At 35.9% G+C, this 21,043-nt stretch overlaps 1 protein-coding gene across 1 annotated transcript in view; it reads right to left on the bottom strand.

The window, feature by feature from the left end:
* FAAH2 (fatty acid amide hydrolase 2) overlaps window positions 1-19,581 on the bottom strand; it is a 68,377-nt gene extending 48,796 nt beyond the window's left edge. Inside the window, exons 1-3 of the mRNA XM_028523280.2 lie at window positions 19,244-19,581; window positions 9,389-9,471; window positions 2,182-2,318 (exon numbers count right to left, since the gene is read on the bottom strand). Coding sequence (XP_028379081.1) covers window positions 2,182-2,318; window positions 9,389-9,471; window positions 19,244-19,435 — 412 coding nt within the window. The 5' untranslated portion in view covers window positions 19,436-19,581. The remainder of the gene's footprint in view (window positions 1-2,181; window positions 2,319-9,388; window positions 9,472-19,243) is intronic.
* Between the last annotated feature and the right edge of the window lie 1,462 nt (window positions 19,582-21,043).

Raw genomic sequence — 21,043 nt, 5'->3', positions numbered from 1 at the left:
CCCATTTCTTTGTGTCTTCAATTTCTTTTAATAATATTTTGTACTTTTCAGTGTATAGGTCCTTTACATCCTTTGTTTATTCCTAAGTATTTTATTCTTTTTGTTACAGTTGCATAACAAATTATTTTTTCTATTTCTTTTTATGAAATTTCATTGTTAGTATATAAGAATGCAGTGGGTTTTTGTACACTGATTTTGTATCCTGTAAATTTACTGTATTTGTTTGTTATCTCTAATAGTTTTTTGGTGGAATCTTTAAGATTTTCTATATAAAGAATCATGTTGTCTACAAGTGACAATTTTACTTCTTCATTCTCAATTTCAATGCCTTTTATTTATTTTTCTTGCCTGATTGTTCTTGTTAAGACCACAGTTATTCTCAGTAGCTGGTGTAGCTCAGTGGATTGAGCGCGGGCTGCGAACCAAAGTGTCACAGGTCCGATTCCCAGTCAGGGCACATGCCTAGGTTGCAGGCCACGGCCCCCAGCAACCACACATTGATGTCTGTCTGTCTGTCTGTCTGTCTCTCTCTCCCTCCTTCCCTTCCCTCTCTAAAAATAACTAAATAATAAATAAATAAATAAATAAATACCACAGTTATTCAACATGGTACTGGAAGTCCTCCTTTAATTTCTAAAAGAGTGTTTTAGTATTTGCTTATTTCTTCATTAAATATTCAATAGAATTTTCTAGTTGAATGATCTGGGCCTGGGCTTTTCTTTGTATAGATTTTAAAGTCTTTTTACTTGCCATATGTCTATTCATATTTTCCTTTCTTCTTGAATCAATTTTACTTTGTCTCTTTAGGAATCTTCCCATTTCATGTATGTTGTTTAATGTGTTTATAAAGTTATTGCTATTAATTTATAATTCTCTTAATATGATTAAAATGGTACTCATTCCACTGCTTTCATTATTTTTTTTTCCTTTTCATTAACTGTTTGGGGTGACACTGGTTAACCAAATTATATAAGTTTTAGGTGCACAATTCTACAGCATATCATCTGTACGCTGTGTTGTATGTTTACCACCCCGAGTCAAGACTCCATTCATCACCATTTATCCCTCCTATACCCTTATATTCTCCCTCCCTCCCTCTCCCTCTCTCTCTCTCTCTCTCTCTCATACACACACACCCCTCAGTTTCGGTAGCTAAAAATCTTGCCAATTTTTTTATCATTTCAAACCAATTTTTGGTTTCATGAAAAGCAATTTTACTTATTGCTTTCATAGTTCCTAGCTCAGTGTTTTCCACTGTAATATTTATTGTTTGCTTCCCTTCAGCTTGGTTTAGGTTTGTTTTTTTCTCCTTTTTCTAGTCAGATAAATTGAAAACTTAGGTCATTGATTTTAAATCTTTCTTTTCCTCAGATATACTCATCTAAAAATATAAATTTCCAGCCCTGGTTGGCATAGCTCAGTGGATTGAGCGCGGGTTGTGAACCACAGTGTCACAGGTTCAATTCCCAGCCAGGGTACATGCCTGGGTTGCAGGCCATAACCCCCAGCAACCGCACATTGATGTCTCTCTCTCTCTCTCTCTATCTCCCTCCCTTCCCTCTCTAAAAATAAATAAATAAAATCTTTAAAAAATAAAAATATAAAAATATAAATTTCCTTTTAATCACTTTTTCAGCTGTATCCCATAAGTTTTTAGTATATTGTTCCTTTCATTTTTTTTTTCAATTCAAAAGCTCCATGTTGATTTTTCTTTTACCTATGAATGATTTAAAAAAATGTTGTTCGATTGTCAAACATCTGGGGTTTTTATTTACTTTTAAGGGCTGTCAGAAGTTAAAAGAATTGCATTATAGAAAAAGCACAGGCTTTTTTTATCAGAGCCTCAGATTAGTTTTAGTCAAGCTACTTTAGTCTCATGAATTTCAAATTTTTAATTGAAAAATGAGATAATAATACTATTCATATAGGCTGCTTTGAGGATTAATGGGCACTGAGCATAACCCCTCATACACCATACAGTTCTAAGAGATGACAGCCATTATTGTCTCTCTTCCCAATGAAACTTGCAGAATATTTCCCATCAATTCAAAACTGAAGAAGAACCTTAATATTATTGTTCCACTTTAGTAATATATTTTTCAGTTTTTAACTTCAGAAAATATAGGCAATTTTTAAGTTCAACCCATGTTATCTAAAGAAAGATAATACAAAGAACAGTACCTTCTAGCTGGAAAGCTTCTTTGACTGTCAAAGGAACCCCAAGGAAGGGCCATTTCTTTTCCAAGGTGGCATCATCTTCCTGCTTCTCTGCAAGTTTTTTATCTACAGCATGAGCCTCCTTCTTAGCTTCCTCAAACCTAGAAAAAAATGAAACAGATACAGAAAGCTGTGGACCCTAATAATAAAGATACCTTCTAAGAAAAACTACTACAGGTGGCTAACTGGGCTCAGATTTTAAAAACAGAGCCTAGTAGCCATTTCTAGATGGGGCTCTCATGCAAATTGGCAGAGAAACCTGCACTGAACCACCTGCCTCTGCACTGAACTGCACTAGTACACTGAGTTCTTCCATCTGAGCCAGCCCTTACAGAGAAGTTTCTGAATTCTATTTCAACCAAGAGGACAGAGGCTTTCCCCTTACAATTGGAGCTGTGAATCTACATCCTATCAGCATCTTTACTAACTAATCAGAGAGGTTTTATTCTGACCAGTCAGGATAGTGCCTTTTGGATCAATCAAACCATGAGGATTTGGCCCTCATCTGCATGAGGATGGACTAATCAGAGTCCAGGGGTAGGGACTTATGATTATATAAGTCACCTCTCCACTGGCTCTTGAAGCACACTTTTCCTTTCCACTCAAGACTGAAGACTGTGTTTCATTTGCTACAGTTGAAACACCAAAGATAAAACACTGAATATGTCTCACCAGAGTAGAACACAATAGCCCAGAGCAGAAGAGCACAGTGTAGCAAATCAGACTGGACTGGACTGGACCAGAGCACACCAGAGTAGACTAGAGCAGAGCACAGCTGTGTAGCTAGACAGGTGCCTAACCCCAGGGCCAACTAGCCCCAGGGCTGCCTCATAACCATGCTTTCCTGCTTCATGGTTGCACTGTAATACTATCAAGCTATTCTACAGCTGTGATGTTCTCACAGCCAAACTGTATCACAACTGTGCTGTTAGCACTGAATAATGTTTTCTTGTTCACTGTACCCCAAACTGGGGATTCCTGTTGGTGTTTAATTAGTGTCACCAAACACCAGTTGATAAAGCACACAAAGTAGCCGTCTATCCAAATTACTAAAAGAACAAGGATTGACATGTCAAAATAAATATACTTGTCAAGATACTTAAAAAGATAACCCTTTGAGCCAGTAATTCTGCTTTTAGAAATTCATCTAAAGTACAATGATCTAACATACTGACAAAATACAAACAGAAAGATGGTCAGTGAATCATTATTATTAGAAAAAATGTGAACCTAATCCATCACCGAATAAATTATTATAGATATCTATTATGAAAAACTGTAGTCAATAATAATGATGTGTTCTAAAAGTTTTTATTGTTTTTTTGAAATTCTTATCATGTAAACTCTTGAATTTAAAAGAAGTTATAATATATGCTTATGCTTATTAGCATATATTATATGAATTCCATAAACATACAGTTGCATTAATATGCCTAAAATAACACAGTTTAAGTGTATGTGGTAATACAATCACTAAATTACATGATCCCAATAGAATTTCTCAGTATCTGAAACAGTAATTCTTCAAAATAAGAATTTTAAATCCTCTAGATAAACTGTCATGAATATTAAAAATTTAACTTTAATAAAGATTATTTGGTGTCACTTGAGGTAGTAATGATGTTTATTAATTGCTTCAATAAATATTCAAAGTATTCAAACAGAAATATATGATAAAGTCTATGCCTTTATTTTTTAAGTTTTTAAAAAGGATATGTATTTATTTATTTTAGACAGATGGTAAGGGAGGGAGAAAGAGAGGGATAGAAACATCAATGTGTTGCTGCCTCTTGTGCGCCCCCTACTGGGGACCTGGCCTGCAACCCAGGCATGTGCCCTGAGTGGGAATTGAACCAGTGACCCTTTGGTTTGCAGACAGGCGTTCAACCCACTGAGCCATACCAGCCAGGGCTAAAGTCTATCCCTTTAACATGAACAGTACTTCTGGAGCTATCCTTCCCTACTTCTGTGATCTATACCAGTTATTTTATCTTGCTGGATTTCAGTTGTCTCAATTGTAAACTTGGGACATCTACCTAGCAGGGTGGTTGTAAAGATGTAGTAAGAAAATAGATGCAAATACACTTGGAGTCTGTATAGAAAGAAGAATTTATCACTGCCAGGTATATTAGACAATATTTTTTTAAAAAGGAAGAAACATGAGTTCCACAGTGTGCCACAATAATAAATGATGATGATGATGGATGGTGATGATGATTGATATGTGATAGGCACTGCTCTAAACATTGCCCAATTGCTTGATCTTAACAATCATGTGAGGTAGGTACAATTATTATGCACAATTTACACATGAGGAAAGTTGGGATCTGGGATATTAAGAATTGTGCCCAGGATTACACATCTAATAAATGATAAAACCATGATTTTATATCAAGGTTTAGTTGGTTCTGCAGCCTAAGAACACAGACTCTAGACCTGAGCTGTCCAATACAGTAGCCATAAGCCATTTGTTTCTACTATTTGAAAATTGACTAGTGCACTGTCAAAATTATAATATTTTGACATAGTTAAAGAACATATTATTAAAACTAAATGAACTTGATTCTTTTTATTTTTCAAAATTTGACTAATAGAATATTCAAAATTATATGTGTAACTCATTTTATTTTTATTGCACAGTACTGGTTTACAGCAAGAATACATAAATTTATATAGCAGCTGTACTATTTACTGTGTTCTTAGGAGTGTTATTTAACCTTTTTATATTTCAGTTTCCACATATAATTAGTGAAACTAATAGGCCCTGGCTGGTGTGGCTCAGTGGATTGAGCACTGGCTTGCAAACCAAAGGTTGCTTGTTTGATTCCTGGTCAGGACACATGCCTGGGTTGCAGACCAGGTCCCTGGTTGGGGGCTCTCAAGAGGCAACCACACACTGATGATTCTCTCCCTCTCTTTCTCCTTCCCTTCCCCTCTCTCTAAAAACAAATAAATAAAATCTTTTTTAAAAAGTCCTATAGGAAAACATAGGCTGGAAAATTTCAGATATTCCATGCAGCAATATCACTGAATGTACCTTAGTGGAAGGAATATAAAGGAAAGAAGAAACAAATGGAACTACATCAAACTAAAATGCTTCTGCACTGCTAAAGAAAACATCAGCAAAATGAAAAAGGAACCAACCCTGTGGGAAAACATATTCACCAGTGATATCTCAGACAAGGGTTTGATCTCCAAAATACATAAAGAACTCGCATGACTCCACTCCAAGAAGACAAACAACTCAATTAAAAAATGGGCAAAGGAGCTGAACAGATAACTTCTCCAAGGAGGACATACAGAGGGCTCAGAGACATATGAAAGGATGCTCAGCATCACTAGCCATCAGAGATGCAAATTAAAACCACAATGAGATACCACTTCACACCAGTCAGAATGGCCATCATAAACAAATCAACAAACAACAAGTGTTGGAAAGGTTATGGAGAAAAAGGAACCCTGGTGCACTGTTGGCGGGAATGCAGACTGGTGTAGCCACTGTGGAAAACAGTATGGAATTTCCCCAAAAAACTAAAGATGGAACTGCCTTTCACTCCAGTGATCCTGTTGCTGGAACTATATCCTAAGAATCCTGAATCACCAATTCAAAAGAACTATGCACCCCAATGTTCATAGCAGTGTTATTTATAATAGGCAAGTGCTGGAAGCAGCCTAAGTGCCCACCAGTATATGAGTGGATAAAAATACTATGGTACATTTACACAATGGAATACTATGCAGCAGAAAGAAAGGAGCTCCTACCCCTTGTGACACTATGGATGGAACTGGAGAGTATTACGCTATGTGAAATAAGCCAGGTGTTGAAAGACAAATGCCATATGATCTCACCTATAAGTGGAACCTAATCAACAAAACAAACATGTGATCAAAATAGAACCAGAGACACAGAAATAAAGAACAAACTGACAGTAACCAGAGGGGAGTGAGGAAGGATACAACAGGGCAAGAAAAGGGAAGGATCAAGTCAAGGAACATCTATAAAGGACCCACAGGCAAAGACAACAGCGGGGAGGAGGAATGAATGTGGAAGGTGGTGGTGGGTAGGGCAGGGGAAAGTATATAACTCACTGGTAAAGATTATAATACTCTAGTAGTATAATGTTGGTGTGTAAACCACTTAACTCTAGTATAAAGTTTAAAAGGCAGGTGTGTTAAAAGTAACTATAGCTATAATAATTTCTATTGCATATATATTATTAAAGGATATAAATTGAGACATGAAAAACATAAAATGTGGCCCTGGCTGGTGTGGCTCAGTGGATTGAGTGCCGGCCTGAGAACCCGAGTGTCGTTGGTTCGATTCCCAGTCAGGGCACATGCCTGGGTTGTAGGCCAGGTCACCGGTAGGGTGCGTATGAGAGTCAACCACACATTGATGTTTCTCTCTTCTCTATCTCTCTCCCTTCCTCTGTTCCTAAAAATAAATAAATAAAATCTTTAAAGAAAAACAAAATGTAGAAGGGGTAAGGAGAGGAGAAGTTTTGTATGTGATCAAAAATATTATCAACTTAAAATAGACTGTTACAACTACAGGGTATTTTATATAAGCCTCATGGTAACTATGAAACAAAAACCTATATAGTACATAAACAAAAGATACATGGAAAGGAAAGCAAACATACCACTAAAGAATATTATCCTATAATAAAGGAAGATGGCAAGAGAAGAAACAAAGGAAACACAAAACAGTTATAAAAAATTGACAAGATGGAAATAATAAATCTTTCACTATCAACAATTACTAATATCATCAAGTTCTCCTGACAGTCAACAAAATCTGTTAAGAAAATCAAAGGATTAGGGTTTTAGCAGACTAAGTGAAAGTCAAATTTCCCAAACCAGAAAGCTCACAGAGAATCAGCAACATAAAATTTAGGAAATAAGCCATACGCCTCTGTATTAGAAAAAAAAAATGAGAAGAATTGCAGCAGGTATTTCTTCAAATTGAAGTTGGGAGATAGTCTTTGGAAAGGAGTGGAGAAGGTAGAACCCAGGGTTACACCCAGGTGTCTTGCTTGTGTGACTGGGCAGAAGAACAGGTTTGGGAAGAAGCTGATCAAGTGGTAAACATTTTCTGATTAGTCAATCAAGAATAGAAAGGGAAAGCTAGGAACCAGCAGATTTAGAGACCATAACTATATTTATTTCATAGCTGTATGACTTTAATCATTGAACTGCCTGAGAGTCAGTTTAGTGCCAAGCAAACAGGGGGATAGCAATACAGTAGAACTGTGTATAATCATGAGGCTAATTCCATTTATTGCACTCCTGTTGTAACAACAACCATAACAATAACAATAGCTAACACTGAGTGACTGATGTAAGGGTCTGTGCTGTGTGCTTTACATATATTTTTTATTTTTATGTCAATATTGTAATTCTAAAGACAATATAAACATAATTTGGGCACAATAAAGCCCTTTTGGTGCACTTTGAGGGAGGCAAGAAAAAAACAGTGATGCTAAACATAGCACAAACTTCATAAAATTATTTCTGAATATCCACCTTAGAAGCATCCTTGTCTTCTCTCTCCAAATCTTCAATCCCTTGACAGCTACTACCATGCCCCACTTCCCCCAGCTACCAACCAGGAGCCTCTTCAGTCTCCTGTTTATATGCCCACCCATCATTTTCAAACAGAACAGCAATTTAATTCTGTCTCTGATTTTTATTATAGTATCTTTACACAGGGAAGCAAGTTCTACAACATAAGACCTTCCTTGTTAAGACTTATACTCTCTAAACTACAATAGAAAAATAAAAGTAATACCTTTTTCTTGTATTTCCTTTTCTCTCTCAAATGTTTAAAGGTATACTCTGTCAATAAATTAACCACCCACTACATTTCAAATAAAAAACCCAGGACAGAATCTGTAGAAATATCTCCAGGATGAGGAGCTGCTAAGTGCTGGAGGATGGGACCAGTGCTAGGTCTAGTTCACAGAAAGAGAAAAGGAGCAAGAGAGAACTCCTGGAACGTAAAGACTCTCTGTACTTCTGTTCTGTGAGCTTTAGCACTATAAGTCTGTACATTTGGATCATGGCTCTGTCACATATGATCTATGTCACAATTTTCACATCTGTAACATAGGAAGTATAATATCTTTTCAAAAAGAGTTTGAAATGATTAAATAAGAAAATATGTAAAAAGTACCTATAAAGTACAATCTATTTTATGTAGTGTTTGTATTTCATAAAATATTTTATCTGTTTATAATTTCATAATACTGGTTATTTTTTATTTTATTTACATATACAGTAACTGTCTATGTGAAGTGATAATATTTTTTAATTTTTGCAGTGATATAAACTTTCATTTAAAAATAATTGACTTAAGTTAAAATAAGTGATTCAATCATAAGTATATTAATTAACAATAGAGTTGTTGTGCAAACAAGAAAAGAATCTTAAACATGCCATATGAATGATTGAGATTTGAAGAAATGTCACTCTATATCATAGTATGATAAGAACTGTGCTATGTATGATGCCACAGAAAAACAAATCCAAGTTTTGCCCCTTTAACTCCTCACAACTATCTGGAAGAGCTTACTTGTAACTGAGACATAGAAATCATATATATAATGTATTTTTATTTTTTAAAATATTTATTTACTTATTTATTCAAGAGAGGGAGGAAGAGAGGGAGAGGAACATCAATGTGAGAGAAACATCCATCTGCTAGGCACATGCTCTGACTGAGAATTGAACCAGCAACCTTTTACTTTGCAGGATGAAACCCAACCAACTGATCCACACCAGTCAGGGCTGCAATAGCTTTTTAAAATAACATCTACCCTACTAAATTGACATTGGAAAGTGTGTAGTAATGGAGGGTTGTCTTGTTAGAATTGCTACCCAAAACCCACTATTTCAATAAGCATTATGAGGTTCAGGCCTTGTTCTGGATGTTCAATATGTAAAAACCAATGAAATATTCCTTGCCATCAAAGATCTTAAAGTGAATGGTGGGTGGGAGGATGCAGACACAGAAACATAAAAGCTCAACAAAGGGCAGGAAATGCTGAATTATAAACTAGGGCAGGTCCCAGTGTGAAACCAAAAGAAGGACAAAGAAGAGTCCAAGATATATGGCAAGATGGCATGGCCACAGAAACAGAACAAAAATCATGACAGTAAAAATGCTCACCTGTACTTGACAATTCCATTTATCAGTGGGTTGACATCCACGATTCTGTTGATATAAGCCTGAATAACATCTATGCATTTTACCTGCAAAATATAATAATTTAAACAGGTATTTATTTAAAGAACAATTTATCCATTCAACAAGTATGGAACAAAAGCATCTTGTGTGCATTAATCACTTTTATTTAGGACATCTTCAATGAATTATCTAGTGCATTCCACTGTGAGGAGGCCAAAAATGTCTACTCTGAAGCTAAAAAACATCAGAAATATACCAGTATCAGTAGGCTCTGAACAATGAATATGGATAAAAGATATACACTCTCCTCTAAGTAAATAGAAATTGGAGTCCTGAGATATTATGTATATATACTCAACTAGTAAATATTGTTCTAAAAAAGAACTAGTATGATGATGGATATCATTTTATAGTAATACCCTGAAACTTAACATCATACATCATCTTTTAAAAATCCAGGAGTTGAGAAGTACATTAAGGCACAGTTTCCAGATTGAAAAAAAAATAAAGGACACCAAGTTAAATTTTAATTTCAGATGAATAGCAAATAATTTTTAGTATAAGTAGGCCCTAAACATTGCATGGGGATAATTGTACTAAAAATCATGTATTGTTTATCTGAAATTAAACAATACATGTTTAATTGTTCTGTATTCTTTTCTGCTAAATCTGAAAACCATAGGCCAAGGGTCTTAGGTTAGGAATGTGAGGAGGGGTAACACAAGTAAAACACCTGGGGGGCAGATTAGTGTTTACTTATCATGTACAATCATAGTTTTAATGATGATTCTTATAGGTGAGACAATAAGCATTAGGAAATTAAAAAGCAAAGTAGAACTTCCAAATGAAAAGGAAAAAAAAAAAAAGAAAATGAAAAGAAACTAAGATCAAGCCAGAAGAAGGAAAGGGAAAAGAGAAAGTAAGCATAATAAATTGTAAACATTATATCAAATGGAAGGAATTAAACAAATTATATCATAGTAAGTGAAGACTGAGTTCCACTATCAGAAGGCAGAGACATCAAATTTGGTTTAAAAACAAAGTCACCCCTGACTAACCAGTGTGGGTCAGTGCGTTGGCAGTTATTCCGCCAAGTGAAAACTACCCAGTTTGATTCCTGGTCAAGGCACATGCCTGGGTTGCGGGTTCAGACTCTGGTCGGTGTGTGTACAAGAAGCAACTGGTCAATGTTTCTCTCTCACATTAATGTTTCTCTCCCTCTCTTTCTCCCTTCCTTCCCCTCTCTCTAAAAATAAGTAAATAAAATCTTAAAAAGCAAACAAAGCTCAGTTCAGCTATATATCATTTATAAGAAATTCACCCAGTACAAAGAGACAATGAAAGGTTAAAAGTAAAAGAATGAGCAAAGGTATACTAGGTAAATATAAACAACAAGAAAGCACAGGTGGTACCATTAATATCAGATAAAGCAAATTTCAAGACTGAAATATGAAATGATACAATCCATTAAGATGATATAACAGTCATATACTTTTTTTTGTATTAAAAAGGCAGGCAAATATATAGAGCATACATTCCTAAGACTGTAAAGAGAATATGACCAGAAATATAAATACAGTAACATATAATACAGCTCTTTCAGAAATTGACAAATTAAGTAGTCAAAAAGATGGTTATATCCAGGAAATTAACAATACAGCCAATATGTTCAAGTACATATAAAGAACTTTCATTCCATCAAGAAGAAATACTTTTTGTTCTTGAATGATGAACAGAATATCATAATGTATTTAGTCACAAAGAAAATCTTAAATCACAAAAGGCAGTAGCAGTTTACATCAATTAGGTCAATCATCATAATCCAGGAATACTAGAAAACCAAAGTAAGAAAAAGATAATTTTAAGAAGGCTTAACTATTTCAGAAATACAGTCTTCCATATAACCAATGAGTCTAAGAGGTAAACAAAATTAAAATTAAAAATTATCCAGACATTCACAAAAAGGGGAACATTTCTTTTATTGTTGACACTAATACATATGTCTCCATTTTTCCCCTTTGCTCATCTCCACCAATCTCCCGCCCTTCCTTCCATGTGACCATCACCACACTGTTGTCTGTGTCTATGGGTTATGCATATAGGTTATTTGGCTGATCCCTTCACCTTTTTTATCCACTCCCCATTCCCACCTCCCCTCTGACAGCTGTCAGTCTGTTCCATGTGTCCATGCCTACGTTTCTATTGTGTCAGTTTATTTTGTTCATTATTATTCCATATAAGTGACAGTATATGGTATTTGCCTTTCTGACTGGCTTATTTCACTTAGCATAATAATCTCCAGGTCCATCCATGTTGTTGCAAAAGGTAAGATTTCTTCCTTTTTTTATGGCTGTGTAGTATCCCATTGTGTAAATGTACCATCACCTTTTTATTCACTCATCTACTAATAGCACTTGGCCTGTTCCCAGATCTTGGGTATCGTAAATAACATTGCTATGAACATTGGGGTTCATAGATTCTTTCAAATTGGTGTTTCCAGATTCTTAGGCTATATTCCCAGAAGTGGGAATGTTGGGTCAATAGGCACTTCCACTTTTTGCCTTTATAGTCAATTAATATTTGACAAAGCTAGAAGACCATACAATGGAGTAAATACAGTCTCTTCAATAAATGATGTTGGAAAAATTGGACAGGCACATGCAAAAAAATGGAACTACACCATGAACTTATACCATATACAGAAATAAATTCAAAATGGATAAAAGACTTAAATGTAAGCCATGAAACCATAAAAATCCTAGATGAAAATCTAGGCAATAAAATCGTAGACATCTCTCATAGCAAAATTTTTGCTTATATGTTTCCTAGGGCAAGGGAAATAAAGAAAAAATAAACAAATGGACTACGTCAAACTAAAAAGCTTCTGCACAGGAAAAGAAATCATCAACAGCCCTAGCTGGTGTGGCTCAGTGGATTGAGTGCCGACCTGTGAACCAAAGGGTCTCCAGTTCAATTCCCAGTCAGGGCACATGCCTGGGTTGCAGGCCAGGTCACCAGTTGGGAGCATGTGAGAGGCAAACACACATTGATATTTCCCTCCCTCTCTTTCTCCCTCCCTTCCCCTCTCTCTAAAAGTAAATAAATAAAATCTTTAAAAAAAAAAGAAACCATCAACAACAACAAAAAAGGGAACATGCTGTAAGGGGTTAATTTCCAAAAAATAAAGAACTATATAACTCAACACCAGGAAAGACAAACAAGCCAGTTAAGAAATGGGCAGACAATCTGAATAAATACTTCATACAGATGGCCAATAGACAAATGAAATAATTCTCAACATCACTAATCATCAAAGAGATGCAAACTAAAACCACAATGAGATATCACCCCAAACCTGCCAAAATGGCTACTATCAATAAATCAACCAAAAACAAGTGCTAGTGAGGATGTGGAGAAGAGGGAACCCTCGAATACTTTTTGTGGGAATGCAGATTGGTGCAGGTGTTATGGAAAACAGTATAGAGTTTTCTGGGGAAAAAAAGAGGAACATTTCTTTTTTAAAGTATATTTTATTGATTATGCTATTAATTACAGTTGTCCCAATTTTTCCACTTTGTCCCTCTCTGCCTGGTATCCCCCTTCCCTCCAGCTTTCCCCCCATTAATTCCTGTCTGTGGGTCATACATACAAGTTCTTTGGCTTCTCCATTTCCTATACTATTCTTAACCACCCCCTGTCTATTTTGTACCTACCATTTATGCTTCTTATTCCCTGTACCTTTTCCCCCATTCTCCCCTACCCCACTGATAACTCCCCGTGTGATCTCCATTTCTATGATTCTGTTCCTATCTAATTGTTTGCTTAGTTTATTTTTCTTCTTATCAAAACCTGCAGAATACAGCTAAAGCTGTTCTAAATGTTTTTTCCATAAAAATGAAAAGATGATATAAGCTATCCAATTTAAAATAATAGGAAAATAAAGTAAATGAGAAAGAGAATTAAAAATGAAATTAAAAATTAAAAAAATAAAAACGTATGAGGAAATAAAGGTGAAATTTAATGACAAAAATGGCAAAAGTAACAACAAATCCAGTTTAAAAGGATCATTAAAAAGTAAATTTTAAAACAGATAAAACTGAAAAATCCTGACAAGCATAACTGAGAAAGAGGAGAGGGACACACAGAAAAAATGAACTAATATTAAGAATGACAAAGAAGATATAACTATACTCACAGGGGAGACTGAAAAAATAAGAGAATGTTACATGTATCTTTTCTATGGGCTAATTCTTACTTGTCCTTTAGAATTGTATTCTACCTAGTAATTTCTTAGTAAATATTTTCTAAAAGTGTGCATGAATAGTGATTTCAATCTTCATAAATCAATTCTCTTGTCCAGTGGCTTTCAACTAGTGTGCTGCAAGAATTTTTAAAACATGGAATACCTGACTATTTAGTCATGGGCACTGACCTCTTTTCCCTTAGACTGTAAAATAAAAAAAATTACAACAGTCAACACAACAGTAGTTATCTGGTGTGAATAAATCTAAGTTATATCTAAATCTTTTTTTCTCAGATCAGCAAAAAATACATTTTTTGGTGTGTCACAGAATTTCAGCAATTAGTTTATGTGTACCTTTAGATGAAAATGGTTGAAAATTGCTGCTCTAGTCTAATGTACAAACACTTCCAGAGTTAAGGGCCTAAGCATCAAGCCAAGGCTTTAAGCCTGGCCACTCCACTAAAGTATACCACTTGACAGATCTTCAAAAGCTCCAACTGCTACTCTAATTGAACTTGTAGCATGGAGAATATGACCCAGCCAAGCAACAACAAAAACAAATGGGCATTAGAGGTAGAATGTAATACAATAACTGCTGTTTGCTGAACCCTTATTATGTGCCGTATATTTTATAGTTATTAATGTCATGAAATCCCCTTATCAACACATGTAACATCCCCATTTTACAGATGAAGGCTTTGAGGCTAACTGAGGTTAAATTAACCCCTTTGGCCTAAGAAAAAATGAAGAATATGTACATGGTTAGAAAATTCAATCACTACAGAAAGGTACAAATGAAAATTGAAAGCCATTCTCTCTCCTTTTTTCCCTCTCTCCCTCTCTCTCAACCTCCCTTATACAGAGAAATCATATTGTATTCATTGTGCTGCATTTTTACCATTTAACATAATTTAATACTATTTCCATATCAATTTCTTTAGATCTACTTTACTCTTGTTAATGGCAGCACCATATTGTTTTTAAATTAAATTTATTAGGGTGACACTGGTTAATAACATTATAAAAGTTTCAAGTGTACAATTCTATAATATATCATCTGTATATTGCATTGTTTGCTCACCACGAAGTCTACTCTCCTTGTTATTTTTAATTAATTAATTAATTAGATTAATTAGACTGTTTATGCTATTATAATTGTTCTTGTTTTTTCTCCCTTTCCTCACCTCCATCCAGGCCTACCCTCTCCCCTCCCTCAGTCAATGTGCATATTGTTGTCTGTGTCCATGAGTTGTGCATAAATGTTCTTTGGTTAATCCTTTCACCATCTTTCATCCTGTCTCCTCCACCCCAGCATCTGTCAGTCTGTTTCACGTATCTAAGTTTCTGTAACTATTTTGTTCATAAGTTTACTATGTTCATTAGATTCTACATATAAATAAGATGATGTGATATTTTTCTTTCACCACCTGGCTTACTTCACTTCACATAATTTTCTCCGGGTCCACCCATGCTATCGAGAAGGGTAAGAACTAGTCTCCTACTGTCACCATATATTTGACCCCATTTTCCCTCTTCATCCTCCCCCTATCTCCCTTCCCCTCTGGTAACCACCCTCCTTTTGTCTGCATGTATGAGTTTTTTTTGTTCTTTGCTTTCTGTTTTATATCCCACATACAAGTGAAATCACAAGGCTCTTGTCCTATTTTGTCTGACTTATTCTGCTTAGCATGATATTCTCAAGATCCTTCCATGTTATCACAAATGGCAGTATTTCATCCTTTCTTATGTCTGATACTTAAGTAAACAGTAAAAAAATTCCAATTTCTTTATTAAGTATGGATTATATTAATATAAATAGATAATATGAGCACATATGGTTTGAAAATCTAAAGGTAAAAAAGAGTATACAATGAAGTCCCTTCCTACCTGTCTCCTAACATTCCCCCATAGTTCCCTTCTCCAATTTTTGTGCATTTTTCTAGAGAGAGAGAAAAAAGATATTTTTTATACAAATGATAGCATATTATATTAATGGTTCCACACTTTGTATTTTTAAATTCAACATTGTATCTTGGAACTCATTCCATACCTGTACATTAAAAGCCACTTTATTCTGTTTTATTTGCTATATAATTTTAAAGTGTGTATGTATACTATATCAAATTTAATCAAACCCTGATTTACATTTATAAGCATTTGCTACTAAAAACGACATATGAGGATAACCTCATTTGCATGTCATTAGGTCACTTGAGAGTGGGACTTATGTCTATAACCTCATCACTTTTGGGATCACCACCAAAATCAAACTCCCAAGTGTACAAAAACTATGGTCCATTAATGGATGGTGGTGATAATGATAAGTTGATGTCTTTTTGTAAAGTCCAACCTTGGAGGCCAATTGAAACTGTGGGAGTTCAGATGAAATAGTGATAGCTTGAATTCTGAATAATGAAACAGAGACTACCTAGGAATCTAATGCTGAAATATATATAGAGTTGACATTGACTCAGAGGGAACTAATTGTTCAGAGAGCGGGTTATCAAGAAGTATAACTCTTTCATGAAATAATACAAAACAGAATCAAACTGACCTGGCTCTATCACTTTCTAGCTGTATAGCATTGGACAAAAGACCTAAACTTTGCTTTCCTCATCTGTAAGATGGTGATAATTATGCATATCTCAAAAGGTTGCTATGAAAATATAATTTTTAAACATGTAAGCAAAATATTTACCTTAGCAGTGTGGCTGTAGATCATGAGAATAGGTTTGATAAAACCGAAATAAAGTGGCAGGGACAAAAAAACACAATAAAACAAAACAATCTCCCAATAAAGACTAGCATCCACAATTGTATTTCCCTATTTCCTACTGAAAGATAAGGCTAAAGCCTATAATGTTAGTTAATTTTTATTGAATATGTGTTAAGTATTTCATAGCCATTATTCCATAGAAATATCCAGAGTACTTTATGAAATTAAGTACTATTTTATGACCATTTACAAGTAAGGAATCTGAAGCTCATAGAGGTTAAATCACAAACCCAAGTCCTGATCCGTAGGGGAGAAATAAAAGGCAAACCTTTGGCCTTCAGAAACATTAGGAAAACAGCTATTAACTTAATGGTATTTTTTAGTACATTTTATCGACTGTGCTATTACAGTTATCCCATTTTTTCTCCTCTTTCTCCCCCTCCATCCTATACCCCTCCCACCCGCATTCACCCCATCTTAGTTTATGTCCATGGGTCATACATGTAAGTTCTTTGGCTTCTTTAAGCCTGCAATATTAGTATAAAGACTAAAGGAAACAATGGCCATCCTGACAGCAAAGTCAGGGTAAGTAAGAAGACAGGAAAATACTTGAATTTTCTAAAGTAGGTCTCAAGGCAAACTGAAGATACCAGAACTTTAGAACTTTCCTTCACCCATTGTAAGAATTTACCCTTTCATGTATTCAGGCACCAAAAGGTAACATTTGAATCCATGTGGGTAACATCTTGAGTGAATGTATACAATCTGTAGGAGTAAATACTTTTTAAGTAGGTAACAGTGTCAACTCCCTCATATTTACACTTCCATCTAGATCTTAGAGTAGTTTAGTTTCTTGCTGTTTAATATGAGAAGCAGAGATAAAATATACAAAATTCCTAGTACACAGTAGGCACTCTATAAATGATAGCTATTGTTATTTCATCTGGAACTCTAGACTTGACCAAAAACACAACTGAAAGTGACCCAGTCTCACAGAAAAAAAATACGTCAAACCATCATTAATTTTTGAATGGCTTCTTCCTAGTCCCTAGCAATAAGACTGAAAGGAAGCCAGCTTTCTCAAACATTAAATAGTGCAGGGCAGTGTTTCTCATTCTTAGTATTATTGACATTTTGAGCCAGTTAATTGTTTGTCACTTAGTGGACTATCTTACATATTTTATGTTTAGCAGCATCCATGGTATCTACCTACTCAATGCAAAAGCAACTTCACGCCATTGTGACAGCCAAAAATGTCAACAGACATTGTTACATGTCCCCTAGAGGACAAACTGACTCCAATTGAGAACCACTGCTCTAGAGAAAGGAAGTATCAAAGAAAGAATGGGAAAAAGTTGTTAATGTCTGCATTGATGGAGGTAGAAGCTTGGGGGGACTGAAGGAGAACTAGGACAAATAAGATTGTATCTTACCTTCAGGACACTTACGTAAAGTATATGTAAATGACCTCTTTTCATGGGTAAGTATAACATGTTAATAATGGCTATCATTTCTAAAAACCTGATGACAGTAATAATAGTAAGACATATTGGACTATGATGGCAGGTGGTGTTTTTAAGAGTTTTACATATATGAACTTAACCCTCACAACATCTCTTTAAGGTAGATTCTATCATCATGTCTATTTTTATTGCAGGATACCAGAGCCACAAAAAGGGTTATGGGATGTTTCCAAGATTGCATAGTTAATTAGGAGATCCAGGATTTCTCAATCCAGGCAGTCTAGCTCCAAAGTCCATCCTTCTAATCACTATGACACCCTGTACTTATGTGCCAGGTGCTTGACACGCATTATGTGCAATTATCATGGCAGCCCTTGCCCAAGGTCCTAGAGCTATGAAGAGGCAGACCAAAATTTTAAACCTATTGTCTTTCCACTACATCTTACTCCCCAGTTGTTAGTAAAAATATGCATGGGAGACAAAAGGTTGAGACAAGATACAAGCAAAATGCAGGAAATGTCATTGAAAGGTTATATCGGGAGTGTGAAAAAGGCATTCTAGATCATGGTAATAAACCAAAGAGGAAAAACAAATGAGACAACAGAGGGATAAAGACAAGAGTGAAATAAAGAAAGAATACTAGACTATAACCCAAGATCTCTAGGGAACTGACTAACTATTCATATGATAGAGAAATAAATGGCCCTGCTTGCACAACTCTAGAGAGAATGATTGTTGGAATTGTTTAAATCTTTGGATTAATAATTTCCACTAATTTTTGTGTATTTGTGCAAGTCATTTTAAGTCAAGTTCCTCATGTGTAAAATTGGGGATATTACCTAGAGAATTACAGCAGTAAGACATAATATGTTTAAGTACCCTGCACAGCATTTGACATGTACTATGCGCTAAATATAGAGTAGCAACAACTATTATTATCCTAGGGCAGGTATACCTATAGCAGGTACTTATTTTTTAATATAAAAATCACTACTTATTTTTTAATATAAAAATCACTTGAATGAGAAGCAGCAGATAGGGTGGGGGCAGGGAGCTCAAGAAGTAATGAATTTCCCTCAGAATCAGTTTGTAAACCACACCTGATTTATTCCCACACAATTATTACAAACAGGACAAATGGACAATAAGGAATATGAATGGTGCCAAAATAGTCCAGCTGATACCTACAGCAAATGCTCTGAATATAAACATACTACAACTCCCAGAAGTCCCCTTTTACCCCCAATGAATGCCCCTCCTCTGTCGCCCTAGTGGAGGGTGGGAATGACATTGATTTCCACCAAATCCAAACTCGTTAGCATCACAACCACCACCATAAAACTTCCCGGAGTTTAGTTCCACTGAAAGACCTGTTTCTCTACCACCTTTGGAATCAGCCCGCGGTGTACTCTCACCTTCCTCAATCGGATCAGCTTGGCCAGCTGCACCCCCGAAAGCAGTAGTAATGGTTCAACCACAGGCGGTGTGGTCATGGAGCCAAACTTGGGGCCGCCAAAGGCTCGAGCTGCTTTACCTATTAGGCCAATGAGAAAGCCCATCGTCTGCAGAAGCAGCAACTGGATTCTGGCGGTGAGCAGAGGTGCCATAGCAGCCTGGATTCCGCACGGTCCTAGTGCCTGAGAGTCGAGTTCACCCTGGGCAAAATGAGGACAAAAGACTAAGCAAGGAGCTGTTTAAGAATCCTTTCATTTACATGTCCGATATCTACCCACAATTCCACAGGAGCTCGTTAGTCATTACCTGCTGGGTTCGGGGCCAGAAATGGGGGCGGAGTAAAGCCTTCCTAGCAGCTGCCTGTGTGTAATGCAACCCATTGTTAGTGCTATTGCAACCCAACCCAGAAAGTGAGAGATAAGAAAGAACACTGGCTTCCGAGTTGCTACTTCTGGCGCTAGCTGACCTTGGCCTATTTACACTGTTTCCTGTACTCAACTAAAATGAAAAATAGGAATAATTATTCTTACATAAAAGATTTATGCTGAACACTAAATAATTAAACAGCACAATTCATGGCAAATAGTATAAGTGGCAGTTATCATTTACTTTGGTTTTACCTGTGAAAAAAAGTATAAGTATATAATATTCAGTATGTAAATATTCAGTATGTTCAACAACTAAATAACAAGCATATACATATCTATATCCATATTATTTAATCCTTGTAAAATCACAGATAGTGCTTTTTAAATTTTTTTCTCAAGATTTTATTTATTTTTAGAGAGCGGGGAAATGGGGAGAAAGAAAGGGAAACATCAATATGTGGTTACCTCTCAAGCGCCCCCTACTGGGGACTGGTCTGTTATCCAGGCATGTGCCCTGACTTGGGAATTGAACCAGCGACTCTTTGGTTCTCAGGCCGGAACACAATCTACTGAGCCACACCAGCCAGGGCTAAAATCACTGATAGTGATAGTACTGATGAATAAAAAATATATAGCCCATGTCCCTCTCTTAAACTTCAGATACTTGAATGCCTGACATCTCCACATGAATGTCTCATAGATCCTTCAAATTTAACATGTCTAAAACTCATCATCTTTCCAAACCTGTTGCTCTTGCAGGTTCATAAGTGGCATTTCATCCACCCAGTCAGCCATGCCAAAAATCTAGGAATCATCTCAGACCCTTCCTTTTCTCTCATTCTCATGCACAGTCACCCAGTCCAGTAAATAACTTTCTTTCCTGACTCAGCCTTAGCTCAGATCTCACTGTTTCATGAACTTCTACAAATAACCAACTGATTACCCTGTCTTCATTTACAGTGTTTTTCCTAATATACAAATTTGACCCAGTTACTTCCCTGCCAATGATTATGCAATAATCACCCACTATCTTCAGGTTCAAGCCCCATTTACTTTGTCCGGTATGCAAATATCTAATTATTGATGTCTGAAAACCTCTGTACCTCATCTCAAGCCCATTCTGTTCCTCATGTGCTATGCTCCTCCATATCTTCTCATATGCTTTCCTCACTCCCTCTCCATCTGGCTCAGGACAAGTACCACCTCCACCAAGAAGTCTTCCCTAAACACTAGGTTTCGAACCACACCACACTCCACAGATTAACAATATCACAGCACATATAACCCTCTATTTCAATGTTAGGATTTTCTCTCTACTCTCTATCTAGATGTGAATAGGGTCACTCTAATTATTTGAATGGTCAGAGCCCAATATAGGGCTTGTCATACAGT

The sequence above is a fragment of the Phyllostomus discolor genome, chromosome X, assembly GCF_004126475.2.
Source record: "Phyllostomus discolor isolate MPI-MPIP mPhyDis1 chromosome X, mPhyDis1.pri.v3, whole genome shotgun sequence".
In the NCBI taxonomy this organism is placed as follows: Eukaryota; Metazoa; Chordata; class Mammalia; order Chiroptera; family Phyllostomidae; genus Phyllostomus; species Phyllostomus discolor.
Note: the sequence above shows the minus strand (reverse complement) of the source record. Positions and strands in the feature narration are given on the sequence as shown.